Raw genomic sequence first — 13,824 nt, 5'->3', positions numbered from 1 at the left:
TGACTTGACTTGACAGAGACACCGCTCCTTGAAGATGTCTTGGTTACTTTGTAGGCTAGTACCTAAGATGACACTGACTAAACTTATGACCCTCTGCAGCTTCTTGTACAGTGGCCAACCCCCAAACCAGACAGTGATGCAGTCTGTCAGAATGCTCTCCCCGGTACATCTATAGATGTTTTTGAGTGCATTTGTTGACATACCAAATTTCTTCAAACTCCTAAAAAGTATAGTCACTGCCTTGCCTTCTTTATAGCTAGCTGCATTGATATGTTGGGACCAGGTTAGGTCCTCAGAGATTTTGACACCCAGGAACTTGAAACTGCTCACTCTCTCCATTTCTGATCCCTCTATGAGGAGTGGTATGTGTTCCTTCATCTTACCTTCCTGAAGTCCACAATCAGCTTTTATGTCTTACTGATGTTAAGTGCAAGGTTGTTACTGTGACACCACTCCACTAGTTGGTATATTTCGCCCCTGTACAGCCTCTCGTCTCCACCTGAGATTCCACCAATAATGGTTGTATCATCAGCAAATTTATAGATGGCATTTGAGCTATGCCTAGCCACACAGTCATGGGTATAGAGAGAGTACAGCAGTGGGCTAAGCACACACCCCGGAGGTGCACCAGTGTTGATCGTCAGAGAGGTGGAGATATTATCACCAATCTGCACAGATAGTGGTCTTCTGGTTAGGAAGTTGAGGGTCCAATTGCAGAAGGAGGTAGAGAGGCCCAGGTCTGTAACTTATCATTCAGGATTGTGGGAATAATGGTGTTAAGTGCTGAGCTATAGTTGATGAACAGCATCCCAACATAAGTGTTTGTATTATCCAGGTGGTCTAAGGCCATGTGAAGAGCCATTGAGATTGCATCTGCCATTGACCTACTGTAGCAATAGGCAGATTGCAATGGGTCCAGCTCCTTGCTGAGGTGGGAGTTCAGTCTAGTCGTGACCAACCTCTCAAAGCATTTCATCACTGTCGATGTGAGTGCTACCGGGCGATAGTCATTAAGGCAGCTCACATTGTTCTTCGTAGGCACTGGTATAATTGTTGCTTTTTTTTGAAGCAAGTGAGAACTTTCGCCCCTAGCAGTGAGAGGTTGAAAATGTCCTTGAATACTCTTGCCAGTTGGTTGGCACAGGTTTTCAGAGCATTACCAGGTACTCCATCGGGACCTTCTGCCTTGCAAGGGTTCACTCTCTTCAAAGACAGCCTAACATTGGCCTCCGAGACAGAGATCACAGGGTCACCGGGTCCAGCAGGGATCTTCACAGCTGTCAGCTGTAGTTATATTCTCCCTTTCAAAGTGGCCATAGAAGACGTTAAGTTCATCTGATAGTGAAGCATTGCTGCTATTCATGCTATTTCGTTTCACTTTGTAGGAAGTAACATCTTACAAATCCTGCCAGAGTTGTCATACATCCAATATTGCCTCCAATCTCATTTAAAATTGTCGCTTCACCCTTGAGATAGCCCTCTGCAAGTCATACCTGATTTTCTGGTACAGACCTGGGTCACCAGCCTTGAACGCCACAGATCTAGCCTTCAGCAGATGACGTAACTCCTGGTTCATTCACGTATGTAGAAAATGGAGGGATAGGGACCATGTGCAGGCAGAAGGGATTAGTTTAATTAGGTGTCATTAATTTAATTAGTTCGACACAATATTTTGGCCAAAAGATCTGTCCCTATACTGTACTGTTCTATGTTCTAAAGATACCCTAAACACCACACTTATCAGAAAAAAATTAGATATCAAAATGTTAGGGGATATTAGGGCAAATAAATAAATGATCAGAAATTTTAATAGTTTAAACTCTACTAGCAAATAAACACTCTAAGAACAAGCAGAAGCTCAGCAGTAAAATTTTTGAGATACCAGACTAATATACAAAGTCCTGGATTAATTCCAGACAATGAGTTCAAATTGTAGCATCACATCAGGGAGAAATTAAATAATGGAAATGAAGACTATTCGAATGAAAAGCTAGAGTGGCCATGATATTGCTGGATTGGATTGTAAATATCCATTTGGTTATAAATATTCACAAGAAACTAAGTCTACTCTTCTGAGTTGGTTTCTGCCTACAGTATATGTAACATGAGAGACATAGTAATGTGATTGACTTCTACCTGCCCTCTGAAATATCCAGACAAGCCATGAAGTTCAAGGGGCATTTGTGGATGAACAATACATGCTGCTGTTCTAAGACATAGGAAAATGCAATTTGGGCATCAAGTGAACACTAATCCAGAGTAAACCCGTCCAATGTCTGATTTTCATGTAACCTTCACAACTCTGCACATTTCTATTAATTCCCTTCAGATTTTAACACTCAATTACACACTAGGGGCATCTGCAGTACTCATTTAAACTCCCAGCTCTAATGACTTTGTGATTTGGAATGAAATGACAGTATCCAGAAGAACCCGCACAAGGTCAGAAGGGAGATATGCAAACTCCACACAGTCTACAAGAGGTATCAGAAATGAACGTGGGTCACTGATGCTGTGAGACAACAGCTCTAATGGCTGTGCCACTGTGTCAACCGTGCCAACCATTGTCAGTAATATTAACCTACAGTCTATAAATAACTATAACTTGGTATTTGGACCTAATTGCTAGGGCTGAGACCTGGGCTCATAAATTGCAGCTATACTAAACATCAGGATCATTTCTGTTAATGGAAGTTATCATTTAAAGAAGTTTAACGATGTTAAAGTGGAGCGATGGCTCTACACTAAACTGAACACCAGATCCTCATAGTTAAATTTCTTCCCCAATTAGCTTGCTTCCTCTCTAGATTTCTAATCACACTTTTCTGGTTTTGTTGGCTACTCTATACTCCATGGAAACAAATGCTCAGTTTCTCTTTGAAACATTCAGCTGAGTCCATGGCCAACCTAGATCTAAAGATGATGGTCTGAATGTACAAAGACGTAAACTTCAAATGCAATGAAATCCAGTTCCAGCAATGTGTCACCTCCAATATCACTTAGCCATTATATTAGTCCCCAAATGATAAAAAGAGAGAGAAAAAATAAATAGGTTTCACGTAGAGTGCGAGATTGCTGTAGCAATACACAATCCTATGTAAACCATTTTAGGGCCTTCACTAATCAAACTTTATGATCACCAAATTAAAATTTGTTTATTAATTTTAGTTGATAAAAACACTGAAATAAATAATGATGGTGATAATGGATGGTCAGCTATAAGTTCAATGTGAAGAGGGAGCTAACTAGATGCCTTCTCCCAGTTTCACTTTCGTGGTAATCTGTGTCTTACCTGCAAATTCATTAAAGTGGTTTCCAATATCATAGGCTTGGTAGTTGTACCCGGCGTATTCATAATCAATGAACTTTACATCTCCTAAGAAAGAGGCAATATTTATCTGTTAATATTTATTTAATGAACTTCAACTTTTAGTCCAACTTTTAATCTAAAAGCAAAAAAAACACAGATGTTGGAAATCTGATATAAAAACAGAAGATACTGCTTATGTTTGACAGAAAAGCAGAATTAATGTTTCATATCATGATGTTTCATTACAGTCATTCAACATTTCTGTTGATAGGTCATTGGCTAATTTTCCAGCTTTTTCTATTGTCATTTGCAATAAAAGTTCACCTCACAACACTGAATATATTTTTCGGATTGAAGCCATGCGTACATTCTTTAACATCATCATGACCTCCACTTTTGTTGACGGATTTATTGAGTTTAGTAGGAGTACAGTCCAGTTGTTCTCAGAGCCTCAGATACCTCAGATAAGCAGCTGCCATAAGACCATTGAGCCATATGATATAGATGCAGAATTAGGCCATTCAGCCCATAAAATCTGCTGTGCTGTTCAACCTGGCTAATTGTCTTTCTCAACTGCATTCTCCACCTTTTCCCTGTAAACCTTAAACCCCTCACCGATCAAGAAGCTATTAATCTCTGCCTTAAGTACATTTAATGCCTTGGTTTCCACAGCACCCTCCCCCTACCCACCACGGCAACAGATTCTACAGATTCACCACTTTCTTGTTGAAGAAATTCTCAATTTCAGTTCTAAGGAGATGCCTCATTATTCTGTGGCTGTGCTTGGATTCTAGACTCTTTTACCAATGGAAATATCCTCTACACGTGCACTCTATCCATGAAATTATATTGCAACCAGGAGCTTTGTCTTATTTCAATCCATGCCCTTCCCCAAACAAAAGCAATAAAGTCAACACTAACAAGCCACATACTGAGGAAGGGTCTAGGGACAAAACGTCAACTGTTTGTTCATTTCCATGGATGCTGCCTGACCTGCTGACTTCCTCCAGCATTTTATGTGTACTGCAGTGGATGAGAATAGTTAAAACTGCAGAGAGTAAATTTCCCTAACTCATGTTGCCTCAAGGTTAAGAACCTCGAGTTTGGCACTTCCTCCCAAAAGTGTCTTAGTATTTTGTCGCAAGGTTGCAGATTTTGGAGCCAGGGCCCTGTGGAAGAAGAGACATTAGAATGGAGCAGAGTGAAAGTTGCATAGTCATAGAGATGTTTCTCATCAAAACCCAATATTATTAATGTTTTTGTAGATTGTTGCTTTGTCATTGAGATATACATATCATATAAAGATTGTGGCATGTTTGGTTTCTTTTCCATGACACCAGGAAAGCAGAAAATTGCAGATTTTTTTCTCAATTAGGATATTCTGTTTAGTTGTGAGGAGCAAGTTCAGCTGGACAGTAGGAAGACAGTAGGATTAACTATTTGATGGGACAAGATTTGAACCAGCGTGTCTAATTTCAATGAGAACGTAATGGATCCTCACAAGAATGTAATCAAACAAATATTAATGCTGAACTCATTCGAGCTTTACAGAAGCTTGATCAAAAATGTAGCTTCTAAACCTAAAAGAAGGAAAAAGAGACTGTAATATTTAGGGAAAAATTATGGTTTCAAAGGCACAGTAGTTAACAAGAGGCAAGAGACAACCATGATGAGTAAAAGGCTGGAGGAGATCACAGAGATATGAAGGAGTAGAACAAAGTAAAATTGAGATATCAATTGTAGAACCTTCTTTTACAAACTTCCCTTGAATCTACTGCTCTCCAAGGATTAATGCAATATGTCAGAGAAGTTGTCTGAGCAAAAAGAAAAAAAATACATCCAAGAGCTGCTGCCAATTCCAAGATATGATGAGAAGTCATTACAAGCAAGTTCACATCAGCAGATTCCTTTCAGCTAATATGCTGAAGCATATAGAAAGTGGCATTAATGTTTCACAGAGTAATACGCAATATATGGGCCAAAAACAGAGAGGGGAACATAATCCCTTAATGGCCAGTTATGATGAGAATTTATATACACAAGTAACTTATCTTGTAGTTAATGTACATGCTATGTTCCTTGTCTGTTCTGATAAAATAATGTATATAAACAAAGCCTGTAAATGCACAGGCCAAACTGCTAAATAATCAGATCACTTACAGACTGAATCCTTGATAATATGCAGATCATATGAAGAAAAGGGTAGTAATTTCTGTTCAGCACTAGGATATAAAATAAAAACAGAAGATGTCAGAAATCAGGCAGCAACTGGGGAGAGGAATATGGAGGTACCATTTCAGTTTGATGGTCAACTGCTGAGAAGGGAGAAGAGCAAAGACACCAAACAGCACACCTTTGGTGAAGTGCAGACAAGACTGACTGTGCTGGTGGTGTGGTGCTGGCTGAGAAAAGGTGTAAAGGTACATTAAATACAGATCATCTGTGAGGCAAAGGTGTAAGGAGAAAGAGGTAAATGAGGACAAGAGAGAAAAAAAGCAAAGACAGAACTGTGAAAAATGGAATATTACCGATGCTGTAATTCTGAAGTAAGAGAATGTTGTAAATATTCAGCAAGTCAGGCACTTACTGTGAAGAAAAAAAATCCCGTGTGCAATCATGAAAGGAATAGATTTAATAAGAAAGTCAGCATAGTGTCAGAAAGATCCTGTCTCACAAACTTGATTGAGTTTTGAGAAAGTGATGTAGTTGATTGAGAAGATGTTGTTATTCATACTCTGTGTTTGATGAAGTCCCTCATGATAGGCTGGTCTATGGTATCCTTGAATTGAATTGGTAAATTAAATTCAAAATTGATTTGGCCATACAAGACAGAAGATAATGGTGGAGGGATGTTTTTCTGACTGAAGGTCTGTTCAGAAACGATCAGTGGTAGAACTCCTATTGTTTGTAATGCATATTAATTGTAGTTGAGGCCCTCCACTGGTCAGGGTCGACCATGGATGTTGTGTCCCAGGTGTCTACGTGATACACAAGCCAGGGCAGTACGATATGGAGAGCAAGCTGTTGCCCATGGATCAGGCTCCCCCTCATCACATGGCTGATGAATCCAAAGGAACAGCAGAGATTGATACAGTTTGGAACCAGTGGCATTACAGAAATTGCCCTTTCGCATTGAAATCAATGTTGGACTGTCTTAAGGATTCCACCTCTGGATTTTGCCTTGGAGTTTACTCCCAAATCCTTCTCCATAAGGTGGTATAGCTGCAAGCCGTCGAAGGTTTTAGATATGTTTTCCTTCTTCTATATGAGCTGCTAACCATGGATAATGAGCCCCATCTGCCCAAAGCAACTGGTTTTAAGGCACTAGTAACCCACCTTTTTCCCTTCTCCCGCCAGTAGAAATGATTCTGCCAGGCTCAGTAGCTTAGTAGCTAAGCCAAGCATGAAGGCCAGGAGCTGGACTTGGTTGTCAGAGACAATTTGAGATGCACACCATTGGGAGAATATAATAGGTAGTGGAAACTTATTCCCACTACACGCCCAGCTGGAACAACCTTAAAGAACCAATATAATAATAATATATATCAATGATTGGATGAAAATGCAGGGGGTCTGAGAGGCAAGTGGGCAGATGGCAACAAAATTGGTGGAGTTATGAGTGTGAGGATTGTTGTCAAATGATGATGCAGGATAAAGCTCAGCTGGAAATTTTGGCATAGAGTGTGTAGGTGCAGTTTAATTGGCACACATGTGAAAATTATATTTTGGACAGACAAAAACAAGAAGTATACAGTAAATGACATACTCAAATATTCAAATCCTTGATGAACTTAAGCAAGTCAGGCAGCATCTATGACAGGGAACATACAGTCAACATTTTGGATTGACAGTCTTCATCAGGACTGGAACAGAAGAAGGCAGAAGACAGTAAATGGCAGGACCTTAAGGAGCATTGATGTATAGAAGTCCATAGCTCCCTGAAATGTGTCAACATAAGTGAATATGGTGATGAAAAAGGCATCTGACATTGTTGCCTTCATTAGTTGGAGCACTGAGTAAAAGAAGTTGGTAAGTCATGTTTCAGCTGTGTAAAAATTTGGTTACTTCACATTTGCAGTATTGTCTGCAATTATGTTTACATTGTGCTGGGTATTCACTGTCCAGGGCAAGTAAGCATCCTTTTTCTCAAGCTCAGCTCTCCAACAAAGCAGCTAAATGTTTAAAGACAAAGAGTTGTTTCGGAATAAGTTAAACTTCCAACTGATACTCTTTGCTTCTTGTTGCAAACAGGAGCCAGTCTTCAGTTCTTAATGTACCTAGGCTGAGTGCTCAATAGATAAAATATAAGACAATGGGGTTATGTTAATTGGCCTGTTTCAAACCAGATAACTCTGGCTAACTTATTTAGTTCAAGGAAGACCAGATTGATACTATCTTGTATTGCTTGCAGACCAGATTGATACTATCACCTATGATATCAGTTAATAGTTGGAAGGTTTGTCTGCTCAAACAATCAGCTTTATAGCATTAATTGTGAGAATCTCGGAATTCTGTCTTCAGAAGTTTTTAGACCACTTGTGTAAAAAGGTACAGGATCTGAAAAAAAAATCACATGTGTGTGAAGTCACCCAGGTGGTGGAAAAACACTATAAATGTAGAGAGCAGTCAATCTTGTTAGAAGTGCAAAGAACAGCAAGAAGAATGACAAATACATGAGGTGACTAGAATCCATTCCTCTACCTTCATTGTCGGTGACGATGATTTCTTTGGTTGCAACTCATTGTTATGTCTTTTTGCCTTATTGGAATTGTATCTGTGTTTTGGAAATCATGAGTAATTTGAAAATCTTTCAAAAGAATTTTGTCCGGATTTAAACATGTATCACTAAAATTAAATCAACTGTTTTTAAACTACTTTGTTAATTGGAAGTAGCTCCTCCTTAGTAGGTGGGGTGGGCATTGGCAGTTAAACTCACTGTGGTATATAAACTAGTCTTTGAAGAGTAGACAGCTATATTATAACTTCCCTTTAGTGGGGGCACCCATAGCTATTGATATTGATAGGGTTTAAGATCTTCATTTGAATTTAGAGTGTTACAGTCAGCAAACCCAATATCATCACAACAGCAATGATATGAAGGCTTTGATGAAGGTGCAGGAGAAGTTCACTGGGATGTTGCCTGGGTTAGAATGCATTAGCTAAAAGGAGGGGTTGGATAAGCTCGGACTGTTTTCTCTGGAGCATTGGAGGCTAAGAGGTGACCTGGTAGAAGTATATTAAATTATGAGAAGCATAGATAGAGTATTTTCTAGTGTGGAAATGTCAAATAGGTTTAAAGTGAGAGCGAGAAAGTTTAAAAAAGATGTATGAGGCAAGACATTTTTACACAGAGATGGTAAGTGATGGGAACGCACTGCCAGGGGAGGTGGCAGAAATAGATACGATAACAATGATTAACAGGCAGTTGGGCAGACTCAAGAACAGGCAGTGAGTTGAGGGGTTTAGACCATATGCAGGCAGATGGGATTAGTTTAGATTGGCATCACAATTGGCACTGATACGATAGGCAATAGAGCCTGTTCTTGTTGTACTTTTCTGTATTTCTATGTAACATACTGTAGAATAACAAAAGGCAATACACACTGACAAGTTTAATTAAGGCTCAAGAACAAAGAGATCCAACCCCTTAAATATGGAAATCTTTGAAGATGCAGCGAGTTTACTAGAGTATTGAAAAAGTATAACATATAATTGGCTTTATAAATATAGTCATGTGGTAAACAAAAAACACAGTAGTTTTGCTAAGATCATTGGTTGGGCTTCAGCTGGAGCATTGTGCCAAGTTCTAGGCATCACACATTAAGATGTCAAACCCTTGGAGAGAGTTTAGAGGAAATTTAGTAGCATGTTACCAGGATGAAAGACTTCGGTTATATAAGGTTGTTAGGATTCTCCTCCTTGAACCAAATCCTACACTCCACAATGGAGCATCGCCTGTGAGGTGTGATCTGCTGCACACATCGGTTCAAACCTGAGTGCCATGGAACTCTGTATCTGTGCACTATCGAACACAAGTGCTGGCTGCCATTGCATTACCAAGTTACTTCTCCCTTCCAGGACTTCATGTCTTCTGTGAAACATTTTCAGATATTCTTGAGAACATTGGTAATTGGTTAATATTGTTTACTTTTCTTCCCATAACAATATGCATGGTAATGTTAGCAGTTTGCAGTTTAATAAGAAAAATGTAAAACTTCAAAGGTTAATTTTAGCTGAATGTTATTCTTGGAAATAGGCACTATTTGGGATTGGAGACAGCATGGCATTGTGAGACACTATATCAATTCAAGCATTGCTATTTTTATTCAATATTTATAAAACTTACCTTTTGCTTCAATGTAGATGATATTGTTACACAGTAGATCATTATGGCACAGGACCACTGGGGATTTAATCTGGGAAAGGTGTTCTTTGAGTAGTTCAATTTCACTGACAAGAATGTCAAAACTTGGCATATCATTCATGTTGTCCACGGAACTGAGGATTAAAAAAAAAACATTAAAATGTAGTTAAGTGCAGAAAGCATTCTGGAGTGGCAGTTGCTTGTGGTATGGATATCTGCATATAACATTTAAGAAGTATTAGCATCTTGTATTTTCCCATCAGAATGTGCTTTTACAGAATCTTTTCTGGAAATATATATTCATTCACAATTGGAAAACAACACCATGCTTTCTGACCATTTGTTCTATATAGGAAGTACCAATCAAATTTGTGAAGATATTTCCGAGGTTACAATATTCCATGGTCCAGCATAGAAAGAACTGGATTTTACTTCCTCAGCTTTAGTCACCATAAGGTCAATTTTGTCTGTTCAGTTAATAAGCTAATGGCACTGTTTGTTATTGTAGTTATTTGTGTTTCAATAGTTTCACATCCATCCATTCATACATATAGGAGTCAAATTTTTCCATATTTAGTATATTTAGTATTTCGATAATATTTGAGTAATCTTGTATATACATTGATTACACATTCTTGTTCATTTACATAATTAATTACATTAATTATAATTATATAAAAATACTTTACGTGTATTCATTAATCATGCTACCATGTGACATGTCTGTGCCTCCTGAAACTAAAGACAAAGTTACACCTGCATTCCCGCTCCCGTGTTTTCTTTTGAATTACTTTAATGTTTTGAAGATCCAAACATAACTATATGTACAAGTACATGTATGAATTACTGACTTTTCTGTTGTTTATATGATAATATTCATTGATATAGCAGTACTGCTTTATGCAGCATGGCAGAATTGTACTATCAAGATGATGTTGCTTTATGGAAATTGTCCCACAGATCACTGGCAGTCTGCTCAGCTGTTAGTTAGCAAACAAGGCCGTGTGGAACTTGGCTGCATGTGGTCCATGTAGAGCATTTCTAAGGAGCAAGGAAAACCAGTCAGGTTGGGCATGTCACTGCCTTAGGGATAGTTCACAGTGTTGGCTGACAATATAGAAGAACGTTCTCAGATTTTTACACACAGTTTGAAATCTACAGTACTCCCTCATGTAAATGCAAAATATTGTATTATATCGGTAAGATTTATTTTAAAAAATGATGACAATAGCTCAGAGTTACTACAATGTATTTATAATTAGCAATGTAATCAAAATATAACGAGTAAAAGAGGAATTGGAATTTCAGGAACTACGTACTAGGCTAATAGCCTTTCTCTTGTGGATGTTATTCAAATTTCATAATTACAGCTAAGAAACTTGAAGTCAGTTAACTAAATCTGTAAAGGTATTTATGAAGCTACTATATTTTCATAACATTTCTTTGATTTCTTGAATGTCCATCAGTGAAGAAGATCTGACATTTTCCTATGCGTGTCACCAGATTTGGATCATCGCATTTGGTTTTGCGAGCCCAGCATGCTACTCTGTTTTCAAGGTGGCAGTTCATCAACTCCTTATCAAAGCAGTTACAATAAGTTGTGACCTTGCCAGCGAAGTCCATATCCCATGAATGAAAGTAATGGGCTAAGAAGTAGAGGTATTTGTAGTAAGCTTCCTATTATTAAACCAATAGAAATTGTTTCATTATTTTACCTTCCATTCATGTTAAAATTCAAGTTAAAGTCAGTTTTACTGAGCTAAAGCTGGTTTACCAAAACTGTAAAGCAAACCAATATAAATGAAGGGGGTTGATGCTTACAGGTGATTTGTTCAAGCTGACACAAAAGACCTGACATGATGTAACCAATTACATGGTTGTTTGCTTCCAATTTGTATTTTGTGTAACTTAGTTTAGAGATTTTGGACTAAAACTGCAACATTGTTAGAAAAGGGCTGACAATCAGCACATATTCACAGGAACCACTGACTAAACAGCAAATCTCACTCTTTCTTACAACGACAGTCACATTTTTCAGAAGAAGTTAGGCTTTCTATGCCTGCCTATTTGTTTTATACCTGATCATTGCTGAGCAAATTGTGCTTTACACTGAATGAAAAAAAAACATTAGGAAGGAGAGAAGGAAGGAAAACAATATTTATTATCATGGTCAAGTAACACCTGAACATATTAAGGTACTTTGTCCCTTTTTGGACTCAAAGCTGCATTATACAACGTCAGTTACTGCCTGTTATGCCGCTGGGGTTTAGAGCAGCAATGAAGGTCGTCCAACTCTGACTGTTCTTGGCCATCTTCTCTATTCTGCCACAGGAGTGATTCAGGGTCCTCATTTCTGCACCTATGGTTTGTCACCAAGTTGACTTCTGCCCTTCAGAAGTCCAGTGAAGTGCTATTGTAATGATCAAGTTGGGCTCTCTTCTCATTAGGTGCCCAATCCATCTCTAAAGTTTCCTCATGGTGATCGTGACCATGTCCTCTTGGTGACGCTGAAGGACTAGGGCATGGTTGGAGATCTTTCTGGCGAGAAAATATGGAGGATCAAGTTCATGGTGTGGAATGATGACAACTTGGCAAGGTCATTCCCTATCATGCACCAGTATTCTGACCCATACAAGTGTGTGGACGGAACACAGCTCTGGAAGAGCTTCACCTTGATGTGGATGCTGCATTTATTTGATCCCCATGTACTGCTCATTGATCTGATGATGCTTCTAGGTTTGCTGAGTCAGCACTGGGTGTTGTCATTTGTTCCACTGTCCTCCCGAATGATGCTGGCCAGGAAGGGGAATCTGCCTGTGTTAGGTAAGTCATGCCATTTGCCTTGATGGGAAGAGGAGACTCTATATTAAGGGTTGTGGTCTTGGTCATTCTCTGGCTAACTCTGAGACCACCCATCCACCAAAGCTATATAGGCGCTGAGTTTTCTCTTGCATGTGCTGTTACGTGATATTAATGTGAAGTCACCCACAAAGTCAAGATCTTCTAAAGTAGAGAGTAGAGTCCACCTAATGCATCTCTGCTTATCCTTCATTGTTTGCCTCATAATCCAGTCAATCACCAGGTTAAATAATATCATCAAAATCACACCACCTTGTCTGACTCCTGTTTTGACTTCAATGCAGAGCTTCAGATAACTTGCCTTTTCTGTGACTCAATATCTGAACTATCCATCTCTGCTGTAAATCATTCACCTATGATCTAGGCTCAGTTTTCCTCTGTCCATTAGTATAGCCTGACCTGCTGAGAATGCTCCACTCTTCTGCATTTCACAATTTTTATGTTCCTTCATTTGTGTTCTCACTTCCTAAGAGCTTTCAGTTTTTAGTTATTTTTTCATCTCTGTTTCAAACTGCTCAATAAACGATCAACCTGGGATAACCTATGCAACTTATTTCGACAACGATTCTGGACTCCCTTGGTAGATTTATTTTCTTTCTCCCCTCCCAACCTTCCCTTCCTCTCTGCATATTAAAATTAATGTAAACACAAGGAATTCTGTAGATGCTAGAAATTCAAGTAACACACATCAAAGTTGCTGGAGAACGCAGCAGGCCAGGCAGCATCTCTAGGAAGAGGTACAGTCGACGTTTCGGGCCGAGACCCTTCGTCAGGACTAACTGAAAGAAGAGCTAGTAAGAGATTTGAAAGTGGGAGTTTGAAAGTGAAAATAGCATGAATATTGACTTCTCAAACTTCCGCTAATGCCCCACCTCCCCCCGTACCCCATCCGTTATTTATTTATATACACACATTCTTTTTCTCTCTCTCCTTTTTCTCCCTCTGTCCCTCCCACTATACCCCTTGCCCATCCTCTAGGTTTTCTCCCCCTCCCCCTCTTCTTTCTCCTTGGGCCTCCTCTCCCATTACCCTCTCATATCACTTTTGCCAATCAACTGTCCAGCTCTCGGCTCCATCCCTCCCCCTCCTGTCTTCTCCTATCATTGCGGATCTCCCCCTCCCCCTCCCACTTTCAAATCTTTTACTAGCTCTTCTTTCAGTTAGTACTGACGAAGGGTCTCGGCCCGAAACGTCGACTGTACCTCTTCCTAGAGATGCTGCCTGGCCTGCTGCGTTCACCAGCAACTTTGATGTGTGTTGCTTAAGATTAATGTGTTTTTTTTCTCTCTCC

At 39.2% G+C, this 13,824-nt stretch overlaps 1 protein-coding gene across 1 annotated transcript in view; it reads right to left on the bottom strand.

The window, feature by feature from the left end:
- The window catches only part of LOC134354274 (ethanolamine kinase 1-like), a 462,806-nt gene that overhangs the window by 207,378 nt on the left and 241,604 nt on the right, over nucleotides 1-13,824 (bottom strand). Inside the window, exons 4-5 of the mRNA XM_063063189.1 lie at nucleotides 9,657-9,808; nucleotides 3,293-3,376 (exon numbers count right to left, since the gene is read on the bottom strand). Coding sequence (XP_062919259.1) covers nucleotides 3,293-3,376; nucleotides 9,657-9,808 — 236 coding nt within the window. The remainder of the gene's footprint in view (nucleotides 1-3,292; nucleotides 3,377-9,656; nucleotides 9,809-13,824) is intronic.

This window comes from Mobula hypostoma, chromosome 11 (assembly GCF_963921235.1).
Source record: "Mobula hypostoma chromosome 11, sMobHyp1.1, whole genome shotgun sequence".
Taxonomy (NCBI): domain Eukaryota; kingdom Metazoa; phylum Chordata; class Chondrichthyes; order Myliobatiformes; family Myliobatidae; genus Mobula; species Mobula hypostoma.
This window is presented reverse-complemented; position numbering and strand designations above follow the sequence as displayed.